A 15,053-nucleotide genomic window follows, 5' to 3' on the forward strand; every position below is an offset into this window, starting at 1 on the left:
ATTGAAAAAGTACAAGCCAGGTAAAGAGGTGGCCTGCAGCCAGGAGATCCTCACTTTCAAGAAGGCAATGAACAATGACACTCAAAAAACACAAGATTAACATTTCTCTAATACTGGGCAAGAACAAAAATCCAGTTCCTTTTATGCTGGAAGGTTAGGGATAGAAGGAGGCCATGTGTGGTATTATAGAGAGATATTGAACTGGGAGTCCAGAGAACCAGCTCTGCTTCTATTTAGCTGTGTGACTTTGGGCAAATCACTTGACCTCTCTGGGTCTCAGTTTGCTCATCTGGAAAACAAGGGATGAAGGAGAGACAAATTAGTTGATCTCAGAGGTTTCTTTCAGCTCTGACTTGGTATCACTCTGCCATTTTAACAACCTGAGAAAGTACTGTTAGAACATCTTGTACCTATAGTCCACCAAAAGGGAAATCAGCTAGAAGCAAAGAAAAGAAGAATTAGATAAAACAGGCCAGGTGTGGTGGCTCACTCCTATAATCCCAGTACTTTGGGAGGCTGATGCTGGAGAATCGCTTGAGCCCAAGAGTTCAAGACCAGCCTGGGCAACATGGCAAGACCCCATCTCTACAAAAAATAAAAACATTAGCTGGGCATGGTGATACATGTGCCTGTGGTTCCAGCTACTTGGGAGGCTGAGGCAAGATGATCGCTTGAGCCCAAGGGGTCAAGTCTGCAATGAGCCATATTCACAACACTGCACTCCAGCCTGAGTGACAGCAAGACCCTGTCTCATAAAAAAAAAAAAAAAAAAAAAGAATTACATAAAACAAAAAACATTCTGGAAAGCTGAAAATGAGGTAATACACAGGTAGTAGAGTTAGCATCATGCTTAAAGCATAATTAATGTGTACTGAAAAATGTTACAGAAATTATAGTGAGCTTTCTCCTAAATTCCACTTTTTGCCCATCTGACCCTGTTACATATTTCCACTGTTTAAAAGGCCTAAGGGAGACCCTACATGAGCAGGTGCACCAGCTGTCCTTAATGTCCATGGACAGTTATTACTGAAAAGTGAGAACCCAACCCCAGTGAAAGAAAGGAAACAGAAAATACAAGTGCCAAGAGCAAAGAGTAATCCTCCATTCACTGCAAACTGTGGAAAAGAGGGATGAAAAAACAACAGGTGCAGACCACAATGTACTTTGCAAATTGTTTTTCAGGACAGACCCAAAGCAGGGAGTAAGACATTTGGGAAGATGATCCTAGCCTGGTTTCCATGTACGTCCATCTGAGCAAACACAGCACTGGCTGTGAGATATGGCCAAACACTACCCAGCCCGTCAGGAGACCCTGTGACACGGCGGGCTTCACATTCTTCTCCACAAAGCTAATGCAGCCTTTGCCTAAAGGCCACCCCTGACTCCGATGACCAAGACAATACTCCCCTGAAATTCCCCACAGGGCTGAGAGTCAATCAGTTCTCTTGGCTGACTAGCCAGAAACCCCACATGCAAGCAAGGGAACATGACCTTGGCTTGGTGCTAGCTTGCAGGGCTGTTCTGAGGAGAGGTGAACTTGAAAGCAGAGTAAAATCAGCTGCCAAGCAGCAAAAGGGAGATCCAAATGTAGAGGCAGCCCCTTTCCTCAGGGTGCCAACGTTCTCTGTGGGGCTGGGAGTCCAGGAAATAGGGAGAAATACCCACGTGAAGCAGCAGCCAGCAGCGGCGGCTATCCCAGGGACCAACTATGAAAGTGCTGCTGATAATAAGGCACTTGTGCACATGACCCTGAGCAGCATTCCTGCAGGGCGCAGGGAATAAAGTGACTGGGGCGTGCACACACACACACACACACACACACACACACACACACACACACTCAAGTACCTGGAACTTAAAAAAGGAAACTCTTAACAAATGCAAACCAACAATGAACAAGTGCTGATATGAAGAGGACACTTTGTTACAATCTTAACTAGGTTTTAGAATGGGGGAACTTCCATAGCTAATTTCCAAGTGCTGCTGTTTATTTGAGTTGCTGTTTGTTTAGAAATGCCCTCTAAACCAGCTCTTCTTCCAGGGAACCAGATTATAGAAAACATAACCTTAGCCTCCTCAATTCTCGCACTCCAAGACTAAGAAACAGCCTTTGTACCCACAATGCTTGGGAATATGCCCAGAGGCCTTCCAATGGCCCTGGCAGGATACAGCGCCTCCCCCTATACCCCCAGGCTTGAAATCACATGACCAAGGTCTAGGCCCCAGAAGGCTGCACTTAAAGGGGGTCTTCTCTACTGACTGGTGGCTGAGGTCCCAGAGCACAGTCTTGAAAATGAGGCCCCAGAGCAAAGTCTTGAAAAGGAGTAGAGCTGGTCTTAAGGAGAGAGAATTACCATATCCCAGAGATACAGGAAGAATTGGTTTTCTTCTGTCTATTTGCTGATGTGAAAAGTCAAGGCACAGTGAGGTCTTCTCCCGAAAGCAACACAGGTTCCACTATACCATACTTCTCCTTCAGCTAAGATACTGCTCCATCTGAAACCTGCCTTTTGCCCAGGAGCTCTGGGGTCTGCCCTTTCTCCTCCAACAGTTACCAAACTGGTAATAGGTGGCACTGGAAAAAGTTACACTCCCCTTAATCAAAAGAAATAAATGAAAAAGTAAAAAAACAAACAAAAACCCATTCACCAATCTATGTCTACCCCACTGCCCCAAACCCACTCCTTTCATACTTCTGTCACAAATTCACTGGTTTCCTAGACTACCAATCTCAAGACACTTTGCACCATGGAGCCAGCCCATTAATAAACAGCAATAATAATTAAGCCAATAGGTCCCTGGAAAAGTAAGTTTCCTAACAATGGGATGTAAGAAGAATTGTCTATTTTAAACAGAATCACCCAGTCACCCAGAAAGGACTGGATAATTTAAAATACCTTCACATTACCCCACAAATGTGTCCTTAGGCCTCGAACTGCCAAGCAACCCTGTCCCACAGAAATTATTACATGGGTGCTAACTTTGTGAAACCAATACCTTTGCCAACTGCATGAAATGACAATGCCAGGAAAGATTTTCATGGAAAAACTTTCCTGTATCAAATCCCTACCATCTTACTGCAACAATAGAAACCCAAGCTCGAAGTAGCAGCCATAGTAAGAATGATGATGACTGTCATCATCACCCTCGTCATGTTGGTCACCAACATCATCATCATCATCATCATCATCATCATCACTTAAATGTATTGAATGTTTCCTATGTGCCAGATACTATCTTAAATGCTTTATTAGTATTTTCTCATTTTTCTCACTTAATCCTCACAACAACTCTGGTATATTCAAGTTTGATCATACCATTTTATGAATATGGGAAAACAGGCTCAGAGAGATTAAGTAATTTGCCCAGGGTTACAGAGCTAGTTGTAGAATTTGAATCCAGGCTTTTACCACCCTAGGGCCTGTAATCTGTCCCAGTACATAACTGTGATTTCAAAATGTTAAGTAATATTATTACTCTATTAATAACTAACATTTCTTTAGTGCACAGAATAAGCCAGAAATTCTTCTAAATACTTGATTTAAATTATTCATTTAACCCTCACAACAACCCTACTATTATTCCCATTTTACAGATGCAGCTAAGTAACATGCCTAAGGTCACGTGGTAATAGAGCTCAAACCCAAATCCGGAAATACGGTCCAAAGAATCTATCTACCAAGCTGAACTTGCATTAGGAAAATGAAGCATTTCTACTGTCCTACTTAAGTCAGGAAACCTGCTGTGTCCCAATCCAAACCTACAATGTCCCAGCTAGAATTTGGCAAGTAAATTCCAATGAGGAAACTTATCTAGCCCTGATGTGTACATACCACCCACTCAAATCTGATTAATGTAGGAAAAGAAGATGAAAACTCTTTATAGAAGTCTCTCTTAACCCTCATTTTCCTTCAACCTGATTTCTGAAGAGAACACCTGACTACCAGCCTTTTTATGCTCTGCCCAGAACATCTAATAAGTGTTTACCCAGGACTCCCAGAGCCATAGTTAAGGGCCTTAATGTGCAATCTGGCTCTGCACCTTATTTAATCAGCACCTGAATGAAATGTCTCTTTGCTAGCAATAGCCAGAGCACAGTCAGTCAGAGTCTTTCTGCAAACACAGCTGGTCGATTGGCAAAGACAATTCAATTCACAGGCAAAATACACCCTGACTTTATACCACTACTGGCATGTGATGGAGATGGGGAGACTGAAGGCACTGGGCTAGAATTAGGACGGTACCATGCTCCCTTTCCTCTCCAGTTGATCTCACTCCTCCCTCTCCTACCCACCTAAACATATGGCCCAGGGCAGAGCTTGCACTGTTTCTGCCACACAGGCCAACAATCCTCTCTGACCTCCTGGCTCCTAGCAATCCATTCCCTTCCATCAACACCACCCGGCTCAGAACAAAACTCACATTATCCTTCTTCCCTGAGCCATTTCCTCCAGCAGCTACTAGACAGGAACCAAAACCAATCAAGAGATTCCCCCAAACCCTCTCCTTTAGGATCTTATGCTGGCAACAAATCCAAGCACCTTGATGCCCATTAACTGACAGATGTGCAGTGCTGCCCTGTGTAGCCAGGAAAGAACCAAGTAAACACAGAGGACTAACTGGTGCCGAGAAGAGGGTTCCTCCCCAGGCCTTCAGATTAACTACTGCATCAAAGCACTGTGGAGGGAGGTTTACATTAATATGAAACCCTAAGAGTCAGCAAGTAGGGTGGCAAGGCACTGACAATTCCAGTTCTCCTGATCAGGGGCATAAGAGGGAGAGAAGAGGCCAAAACCTGAGGAAGGAACATGGGAAAGGACACCTGCTTAAAAACACTAGACACAGTCTACCAATTAGATATTACATTAGGGTAACAAGGCCCTTTTTTAAAACTCATCCTCTCCCTTATGCCCAGTGGAGTCTGTCCACTCACACTTCAGTATGAAACTCTGAAATAAAAGTGCTTTCTTTCTAATCCCCTCATGGCTATCATCTCCTCTGATGGGATGGGCATTTTGAATTAGAGAAAGGATTGTTTTGGAGCTTGGAGTACTCTAGAAGAAGGCAAGCTTGGATGGGGTGGGTCAGGTGGTGAGACCTGAAAACAGGGAAGAAGAGATACAAAAAAGAAAAGTAGAAAGATGGCACCATAGGCCGGGCACAGTGCCTCACGCCTGTAATCCCAGCACTTTGGGAGGCCGAGGCGGGCAGATCATGAGGTCAAGTGATCGAGACCATCCTGGCCAACATGGTGAAACCCCGTCTCTACTAAAAATACAAAAATTAGCTGGGTGTGGTGGCACGTGCCTGTAATCCCAGCTACTCGGAAGGCTGAGGCAGGAGAATTGCTTGAAACTGGAAAATGGAAGTTGCAGTGAGCCGGGATCGCGCCACTGCACTCCAGCCCGGTGATAGAGTGAGACTCTGTCTCAAAAAAAAGAAAGAAAAGAAAAGAAAAGAAGGAAGGAAGGAAGGAAGGAAGGAAAGAAGGAAAACAGGCAAGCAGGCAAGCAAGCAAGCAAGCCAGCACCACATTTCATCAGTGCTGCTAGACTTTAGAGCAGCAACCATTCATGACCCACTAAAAATCATCTACTAGTTGCAGGTGGGATATCTGCTATCTTCCCATTTCTCACATTTAATGTCTGCTCCCTTACCCCAATGTTCTGTGCCTCTGTCCTTAACAGTGTGGGCCCTCCTTGGGACAGCACAGACAACACAATTTTCTATGTCATCCCCTATCAAGGATTCCGGGGCATCTGCAGTTCACTTAACAGCTCAGAAATGACAGAGCATTCCTAGAGTTTCACTTAGTTGGCCAAGGGAGAAGTAAGACATCTACCCCTCATGATAATAAGCAAATAATTCCAGGTTACAGTTGAGATACTTTTCTGTGAAGGGGGAAGCAACTTTGCAAACTTATGTTGGGATCTCTCAAAGTAAGATCTAAGGCTCACAGGCATTAGAATCATTTGGGAATTTGTTATAAATGCAGATTCCCATCCTCATCCTAGACCTGCTCAGAATTGCTATGTAGAGAGATAGACATCTACATTATAACAAGCTTCCAAGGGATTATTTCAAAAATAAAGTTTGACAATCACTGCTCTTCACATCCGTAGTTTCTTCCTATCCACTTGAACACTGGGCTAAGTGGGGGAGAAATGGGGAGTCTTTGCACTTATTGTTTCTTATGCCTAGAAATGCTTTCTTTCCTCCGTCACCCAATTGAACTCCTGCTCATTCAAACACATTTATTGGGCACCTACTGGAGCCAGTCCCTGTTCCAGGCACTAAGAGAACAAAAACCAAGGGTCTTTGCTCTCATGGAGCTAACGTGAGCCAGCTCAAATGTCACCTCTTCTAGGAAGTTTTCCTTAATTGCATTAGGAAAAAAAAAAAAGACCCCTGTCCTCTATGCTTTGTTCAAATCTGTTACTATACATGATCTATTTCCTTGTCCATCTCATCAAAACTGTGAGCAAAATGAGGGCAAAGGCTACTTTTTTTTTTTTTTTTGGCTTTGCTTTTGAAGGTACATCAGCAATGACTGCTTCTTATTTCTCTTTGTCCAATGCCTAGCACCAATGTTTGGCACACAATAGGCATTTGATAAATATCTGTTGCGTGAATGCAAGAAAGAATAAACTCCCAAGAACATTTAAAACAAGAGTCTTGCAAATAGAGTTAGCATGCAACAACCATGTGTCAACATTCCCTCTTGTTAGTCGCTGCAGATCTTAGAGACTGGAAAGGGGGAATATAAAAGGACTGGAAGGATATGGAATATGCCTCTGGAAGGTAATAAAGGTGGCCTGGCTGAAATACTCCATTGACATAACTAATAGTCACCAAATAAGCCACTGGAACTGTATAGCTACCTTAAAACCCCCTTCACAATAACTTGGGACCCTCATCTTCTAATCTGAATCACACTATTTAACAGGTACAGAGGTGGTGCCAGAAGACTTAAAGCCTTGCCCACAGATCACCCAGACTCATGCTCAGTTAGGATGGGCACTTGAACCAACTTCCCACCTAATTACTTTAGCCACTAGATAATGTCTCTAAAAGTGGGGTCCAAGGACGACCAGCATTAGAATCACCCAAGTACTAGTATAAATGCAGATTTCCATCGTTACCCTAGACCTGCTCAGAATCACTGTGTAGAGAACATGGTATCTGCATTATAACAAGAGACTTGTCCAAGAGACTTCCAAGAGACTAGAGACTCTTCTACAAATAAAGTTTGGCAATCATTGCTCTAAACATGCATAGTCTCTTCATGTCCACTCAGCTAGTTACTGGCAGGAGCAGAGCACCTGAGACAAGACATTCTCAATATAACAAAATATGTGAAAGACTGGGAGAAGCAGAGCAACCTGGCTCTTCATTTCAATAAGGCATGATAACAATGAGCTGTCCACTGAAAAATACAAGAGCAGATAAAAAGTAAAAGTGAGTCTCTGGCTTAGTAACATTTTATTGATATGATATTAAGAAGCAAGAAAGTTGGCATGTCCAAGAGATTAAGATCAAGATCCAACAGCGTAATTTCCTGATTGGGAGAAAAGCAGACACTTCAGGCCAAGATTGGACAGAGATTCTAATAACCAGTTCTTTTGTGATGGAAATTCTACAAAAAGATGCGTGAGCAGGACCTGAGATTGCCTCACACCTGTGGCTATTTCAAAAAACAGGCAGGAAGATTCTCTTAATAAGATAGTGGAGAAAGAAAAAAGGAAAGCAAAAAATCAGTTCCATCAATCAGTCAGTCACCATTATCCAGGTACACATTAATGTGCATGTACAGTATTATATTCAGCTCTGGAAGGAGTTACAAAGGAAAAACCCTCTATTCCTTTAGTTTAAAAAAGTCTTCCCACTAATGGTGTAGATTAAAGAAACATACAAAAAAAAAAGTGATCTGGCCAAACGCAAGATTACCTATATGCACACAAAGGTATTCATTAAAGAGTTCATTAAAGAGCCCAATATTCTGACAAGTATTCATATGGCTAGGAAAGGAGGACAAAATGTGTTATTGGAATAACTGGAGTCAGGTCAGGCTTATCTGGAAAGGTTTCATAGAGGAGAATCTTCGGGGGAGTATTTACAGAGGGGAGGAAACTAAAACAAGTCTCACAAAGACTGAGAAGAAGGTGGCACATCTATGGCAAAGGGATAAAAATCCTGAGAGCTTGTGGATCATCCACTGAATAAGAGCCAGCAACATACTGTTATTTAAAAGCAAGCTGAGTTGTGTTAACAGGTACAAGGCATGAAAAGACTGGGAAAAAAAATCTTTCTTCTCTGCTTCATGTGGGCTGGACCTCTGGTAAGAGTTAGTGTCCAGTTTCATACGCCACGCATCAGAAGGGTATCCAGACACAGGCAAGAATCCAGAGAAAAGTAACAAAAATGATTAGAGGAATGCCTTCTAGAAGCTATCAAGAAAGGTAAAAGGACTTGAGCTGTGTCAGTTTCTGAGTCTGAAGTTAAAATTCTACTGGTCATCTGCCATCTTTGACCTGTTTTGCCCAGCTTCTCAGTTTAAGTGACCACATAGTTATTCAGATAATTCAAATGCTTCATTTCCATGTGGCCCGTTTCATGGAGAAGACTGAGATAGGAAAAGGTTAAATAATTTGCTGAGGTTCCTGTAGCAAGCCATGAGCAAAACTAGCATCATAATTTGAAATCCGGGGCTGTCTGTGGGTTGTTTAATTCACTGATCCACAGCACCTCTCTTTATATGGACGCCCCCGAAGACTGTAACAATGAAAGATGGAAAAATTCTCTGCAAATTTCCTTGGGGAGAGAAATAAAACAAACTAAAAAGGAATGTCATGCTTCACTGGTGAGGCCCATATAAACATCATTGCCTTGTGTCCCCCTGGACTGATGACACAGGACTCAGTTCATCTGATAAGCTGTCAGCAGATGGCTGGATCCTTTATTGTACCCATTACCCACCAACGTCAATCCCAAGCAGGAACAATAATCAGTGCTCCAGACAACAGATGGAGAATGAGGAGGTGTGTCTGGTCTGAAGTCAAGGGGGAAAACAGAAAGCCAAGTTTCTCAAATCCATCAAGTTTTCTCTAAAACATATCCATCACACAACAACTGGAATGCAACAGTGTGCATTCAGTGAGTTGCAAAGGGTTTCACCAAAAGCTCAGGACTTTTTGAGTTGTGTCATTCTACACTTTTAGCAAGGAGGGAGGAGGTAAGAAAAATCATACACTGAACCAAAAGCAGGTAAGCCATATTTGGCTGAAGTTAGATTTCTAATACATTGTAAAGAAGACAAAAAAATCAAATAGCTACAGCAACTCTAAAAAAGGATGGGATTCACTGTTACTCACTAAAAACCAACAGCTTGGGACTAAGGGGTCAACAGTACCAATTATTATTTGCCAAATGCCTAGCCTGGATACAGCCTGCCTTACGTACATGGACATCAAGGGTTAAACAGCATATGCTGCACCCCACTAAGTTCTGTGCCTAAGAATTGGACAATTAAACAAGACATCCCAAATGGGATATTTTTCTTAAGTTTCTAACACAAAGGCAACATAACTGGACTCAAGGAGGGTAAAGGGCCACTAAATTAAGACCACCAGTCTTTACAACAGTCACACTATCTAGCATTTTAAACCTTCTGCTGAGAAACTGTAGATTTTAAAGACTTAAATAACTACGAGAATCTCTTCCTGCTAAGCCCAGATTCCCACTGTGGCAGCTCAGTTCTAAAGCCACCTGTGCCACTAACTTACTGGGTGATTTTTGGTAAACAGAATAATCACTCCATAAATTCACTCCCTGCCACACATACCTGCCAAAATTGTAAGCAAAATGGGACTAGCCATGCTTGAAGAAATATTTATTGGTAAAATTGATAGACACCACTGATATTTAGCAAGGGGTTTAGCAACCATGTGCTAATCTTGGTGCTTGCTGATCTTGAGAACACTCAAACATCTCTGGCTGGAGTTTTAGCTGTGAGATGGCGCTACGTCAACCATACATGCCTATTATCAGTCTCCAGTCCCAGGACACATTTAAGAAATCCGACAAGGCCAAAAAGAAACCTGACAGGATGAATATCAATCAATAACAGAACTTGGACACAAGTACTGCTCCTCCTTATGCTACTAAAGTTGGCAGTCACCCAAAGGCAGCATGCCTATGACGAGAGCCTGTGTAACAAGGTCTTGGGAATGAGTATTTTGCAGACTGAAAAATGAGAGATGGGGAGTCTAACCAATTTCCCTCCAACTTATCTATTTCCTGGCCTAAAGCAATACCTCCCTTGTTACAAAGTTACACCGGCTCTCAGAGGAAGAAGGCCTTTCTATAAAGCCAAAACTGAGTCATTCTGTTGAGAGACACATATCAGACATGTCTCTGCTAAGCTATCCCTTTCACTTCAGCTAATATTTCTCTTTGTTAGGACTTCTAAATTCCACAGAATTTGCCACTATAATATAGCCTAATTCAGCTAGTTCACTTGCCAAAGCATTTCTTTTTACACAGTATCTCCTCTTTGGAATATACATTGTTGCAGGAAACATTTTAACATCTCTTTCTCCAGGCCTAAGCGAAATATGACAATATATAGGAAAGTGCCTTATAAACAGTAAGTGCTAGATAAATAAAAGGTGTTATGGTGTTCTGGGTATACATACCATCATTGGTCATTCTGCAACCAAGTCAGAAAACTATTTCCAACTATCTGCTGTTAATTTTTTTTTTTTTTAGGACTCATCAACTTTTAAAAAACCATACATTCCTGCTTCCCAGGAAAAGCCATATGGAGGGTATAGAAAGTTGGATTAATCAGAGACTAGGTCTCCTGGTACACCAGGGGTTACTATTTAAATGATACAAAGCAGTGACTTAGGGGAAAAGGGCAAAGAAGCATAATTCTGATGGAGCTCAAGAACTCCTCGGCATGGCTCTGTTCCAAGCCCCCATCCTAATGCTTCACAGTCTGCCATCATCCTCTGTATGTGTTCCCAAGCATGGCCCAGTTGAGTTTACTGTACTGGGGAGACACACGGAGAAAATAATGAATGGGGACTGGTCACCTGACTTCCACAGAGAAGAAACTAGCTCTCTTTTTTTCCACACAGGGAGGTCAAAAGCATTTCAGAATAGCTCTCTGTTGCATCCCCATCTATGACTTAGAGAGATAAGAATCACATAGATGGTCAAGAGCCAGGAGGGCAACTCTGCTTCATATTACAGGTAGGCAAACTGAGGCCCAGGAAGTGTACTTTCTCCAAAGTCACACAATGAGTTAATACCAGCACTAGTTCTCCAGAACCTTCTAAAAGCCTCTAAAAATCTTTCCTCTAAAAACCATGGTCCTGCCAGGCTTGATGTCATTACACCAGCAGCAACCCCAGTCAGGCTGAATTTAGTCCTTTGTTGACCTTCTACGTATGTGGCTGCCAGAGGCCTCAAGACCACTTTGTAGAAGAAGCACCCTTTGACCCTCACCACTTGCCATCCTAAAAAAGCACTCCTGTCCCGACAGCCTCACACAGCATCGGCCGAGATGCGTTGTTTCCTCTCATTAACAAAAAGCCCGTTCATTAAAAAAAAAAAGAAAGAAAGAAGACTGGCTCAAATTTACACAGAAGGTCTAGCTGGGACAGCCCTGGACTTCCTGTGAATGGCATTACTTCCCAAGAAGCCCTCTCTTAAAAAATGCTGCCCACTCCAGCCCCGATGCTTACAGCCACCTAACCAAAAATAGCCGCTTTATTCCAAAGTTATCCAGATCTCCTTACCATGCCTGCAAGAAGGGAAGGGGCCGGGGTCATTCACCACATTTTACAGATTGGGAAACTGAGGCCAGGAGCCTGCAATCAAATGACTTCCTAGAAACACAGTGCAAGCAAGTATCCAAGCCATGAGTAGACAGCATGGTGCTCATCTGCCTAAGACTTCCACAGGACTGCCCCACCACCCACTGCCACCCTCACTTTGGGGTCGACAGCTTGCAACCTCTAGGTGGATGGGTGTGCTTTCCAACCCAGGCACTAATTCACCTTTTGGCTGCAAGCAAATGACTTTTCATTCCTGAAGCCCTCCAGGCCTGTAAAATGGAGATAGTAATGTCAACCTCCTGCCCAAAGCTAGGTTGTCACTAGTCTCTGAACAATAACCTTCTACAAACATAAAGGCAATAAAGGTGCTAAAGACAGGTTTCAAAACTGCCCTGAATAAAACACACCAGGTTTTCCATAGCCCGAAATCTAAAAAAGACTGACTGTGCTCCCATTCTCCTCTTCCTCCTCTTCCATGGTTTTCTAGCTTTAGAACATCTCTCCACACAGGCTGAGTACAGACAGTCTCACTCTTGGTCCTCACCCAGATTATTTTTATGTATCTGGCAACCTGCCTTTTCAATCTCATTTGTTTTCCTTAGCACCACTAATGGGTAGAAGTCGAGGAGGTAAAGAAATCAGCTTCCTAGGCACCCTCAGACTATAACCACAGGAGACAGAATGACAGTGATAAGATGCAGAGGTATGCAAAAAAAAAAAAAAAAAAGAAAGAAAGAAAGAAAGAAATACCCTCTCACCATAGTGATCACCAGCCCAAAGTTCATACGTCAGCCTGGGGACCTCCTTCAGAAGTCACTTAGTAGGAGCTTGGTGCTGCTCCAACGCCTCAAAATGCAAAGGTAGACCTCACTCTAAAAGCGTAAACTCCCAAATGAAAGTCATTAAGAGAAACTAGTAAAAGTATTTCCCTAAAGTACCACAGTGTAGATGAGAAAGTTTATGTGACCACCTCCAGGAAAGAGTGTCACCAGGCCCCTGGGAAATTAACTACCACAGAAGGCAAGGGAGCTGCGCCATGGTCCACTGATGTGAATCAGAAAGGGCACCTGGCTGGGCCTGGACTTCCTGCTTGTGAATGGCCAGGGCAGGGTAGGGTTGGGAGGGGAGAGGCAGCCAGCATGAGTGCCAGTCGTTCCTAAGGTTCAGGCACAAGGTTCCTCATCTCCACTGTGGGGCTGACTCATTGTGCAAAGGTGAAAGAAAGCCAAACCTGAAATCAGCACAAGGGCTGCCACTCGTTGGAAAATCATTTTAAGGGTCCCACTCCCCGCCGGGTGAGGTGCTGTACACTATGGAGTGTCCTGAGCACACAAATGACTCTTATGACTTAGGCTGCCCAGGAAAAAGTCAACAGACTCACATGCATCATGGTGACCAGGTGACAGGGGTTGAGCAGGTAGATGACGGTCTTGGTGGCGAACTTAAAGCCCACCTCCACCCCGAAGGTCAGGCACAGGGCTACTAAGAGCAGATTCTTGCTCAGGCTCTCCTTGCCTTCCTCTGGCCGCTGGGTCACCTGCTCTGGCTGGCTGCCAGGGCTACCCCTACCGTCCTCCTTCGTCTGCCTCAGGATGTGCCGCAGGGCCACCAGGATCTCCAACAGGGCCAGGGTCAGGACCACCACACTTTCCAGCAGCCGCTGCTGCCAAGAGAGGAAGGCAGCACAGTCGGGGCCCCCATTGCCTGCAAAACTGGGGTCCACGCCCCCATAGAGCCAGTCCAGGAGACTCTGGTAGCTATACCGGGACATGATGCAAAGTGGATCTCCTTGACCACAGTGCAGGAAGCAAGAGTGAGATGGAACACGAGCCCAGAGGGTTGCCCGAGTGGTGGACCATGTAAGGTGGGCACACCCCCACAACCCCCCTCCAGACACCAGGGCACCGAGAGCAGGGGAGGGGAAGCTACACGCGAGGCCGGGGTAAAGTGCTGGCTCTAACTTGTCCCCACGGCTGCCTGGGGGAGCCCCCCGCGCTTCTCCAGTGGCCACCAACGAGGCAGGGTTGAAAGGAGCCGTTGGCCAATCTAAAAGGAAGGAGAGGAAAAAAAAAAAGGTCTCAAAGAGGCAATTGCACCGGGAATTAGGAAGCGGGAGGGGTAACTAGCAAGGGAAGAAAAGGGGAATGGGGCAGTAGCGAAGCAAGCAGGGGTCAGGGAAGCCGGAGGCCGAGAGGGTCAGGGCGGGGGCCAAGGGGACCGGCAGTGCTGCGGCAGCGAACCGGGAGGCAAAAGGGGTCAGAGCTAGGGGACACGCGGAGGCCAGGAGAGGAGCTAGCGGGGCCGGGCAGGCGGGGAGGGCGACGGGGATGGCTGGGACGCCGGGCTCCTCGTCTCACGCACTCGCCACAGAGGGATCTCTTACTCCTGCAACCGCGTGGCCGTCTCTGCCCCCAGCTAGCAACTTCGCCGCCGACTGGCCCCTCCAGTCAATTTAGAGCCGTCCCGGTCCAGCCTCCCGTCCCCGGGTACACCCCCGAGCCCCCAGCTCCACCCTCCGGCCCCAGACGCCCGCCCTCCCGGCAGCACCACCCCTAGCCCGCGGCCCGCCCGGGACCTCCCCCCTCGCGCAGGCAGCGGCGGGAGGAAACCGGAGGGAGGGCGGGAGGCCGGGCCAGCCGGGGGCTGGACTAAAGCCGGCCCCCTCCCTCCGCCCCGGCGCCGCAGCCTCCCGCGCCTCCAGCCCGGCCCCGGGGACCTGCAACCGCGCCCCTCGGGGCTCCACTCACCGGCAGCTCGGCCCGCGGCCCTGGCTTGGGCGACTGCTCCGCTCCCGCGCTCCCCGCGCCGAGCGTTCGGCTCCCCTGGCGGCCGCCGCCGCGGCGCACGGCTCCTCCTCCCAGTCTTCCTCCGCCTGCAGCAGCCGCGTTCGCTTCCTCCTTCTTCCCCTCCCTCTCTCCTCCCTCTCGCCGCTGCCAACGCCACCGCCTCCCTCCTCCTGTCCAGTTCAGCTCTGGACCCCGCCACACGCCCTCAGGCCAGGACTACTCCTTCTCGCCTGCTTCCCTTTTCTGCCTCCGGCACTTCCCTAACTAGTCCACCATTCACACCTCCCACCCTCCGCAGCTTCGGCTCTCCCTCCTCCTCCCTCCTCCTCCCCCCTCCTCCGGCTCAGTCTCCGCCTCCTTCCTCCTCCTCCCTGGCCTGCCTCGTCCTCTGCACTCGGAGCCTGCACGCGTGCACAGCTACCCT

The 15,053-nt window shown here is 46.1% G+C and overlaps 1 protein-coding gene across 6 annotated transcripts in view; it reads right to left on the reverse strand.

The window, feature by feature from the left end:
• TMEM164 (transmembrane protein 164) overlaps positions 1-14,613 on the reverse strand; it is a 182,098-nt gene extending 167,485 nt beyond the window's left edge. Inside the window, exons 1-2 of one of the 6 annotated variants that reach the window (XM_012451724.3) lie at positions 14,591-14,613; positions 13,225-13,889 (exon numbers count right to left, since the gene is read on the reverse strand). In XM_012451724.3, coding sequence (XP_012307147.1) covers positions 13,225-13,614 — 390 coding nt within the window. In that variant the 5' untranslated portion in view covers positions 13,615-13,889; positions 14,591-14,613. Of the gene's footprint in view, positions 1-13,224; positions 13,890-14,204; positions 14,295-14,590 lie in introns of those variants that run through there. The other 5 variants (XM_012451722.3, XM_012451723.3, XM_012451733.3 and 2 more) reach the window with 5 other exon arrangements.
• Between the last annotated feature and the right edge of the window lie 440 nt (positions 14,614-15,053).

This window comes from Aotus nancymaae, unplaced genomic scaffold (assembly GCF_030222135.1).
Source record: "Aotus nancymaae isolate 86718 unplaced genomic scaffold, 86718_ANA_hifiasm-v0.15.2.pri h1tg000004l, whole genome shotgun sequence".
Taxonomy (NCBI): domain Eukaryota; kingdom Metazoa; phylum Chordata; class Mammalia; order Primates; family Aotidae; genus Aotus; species Aotus nancymaae.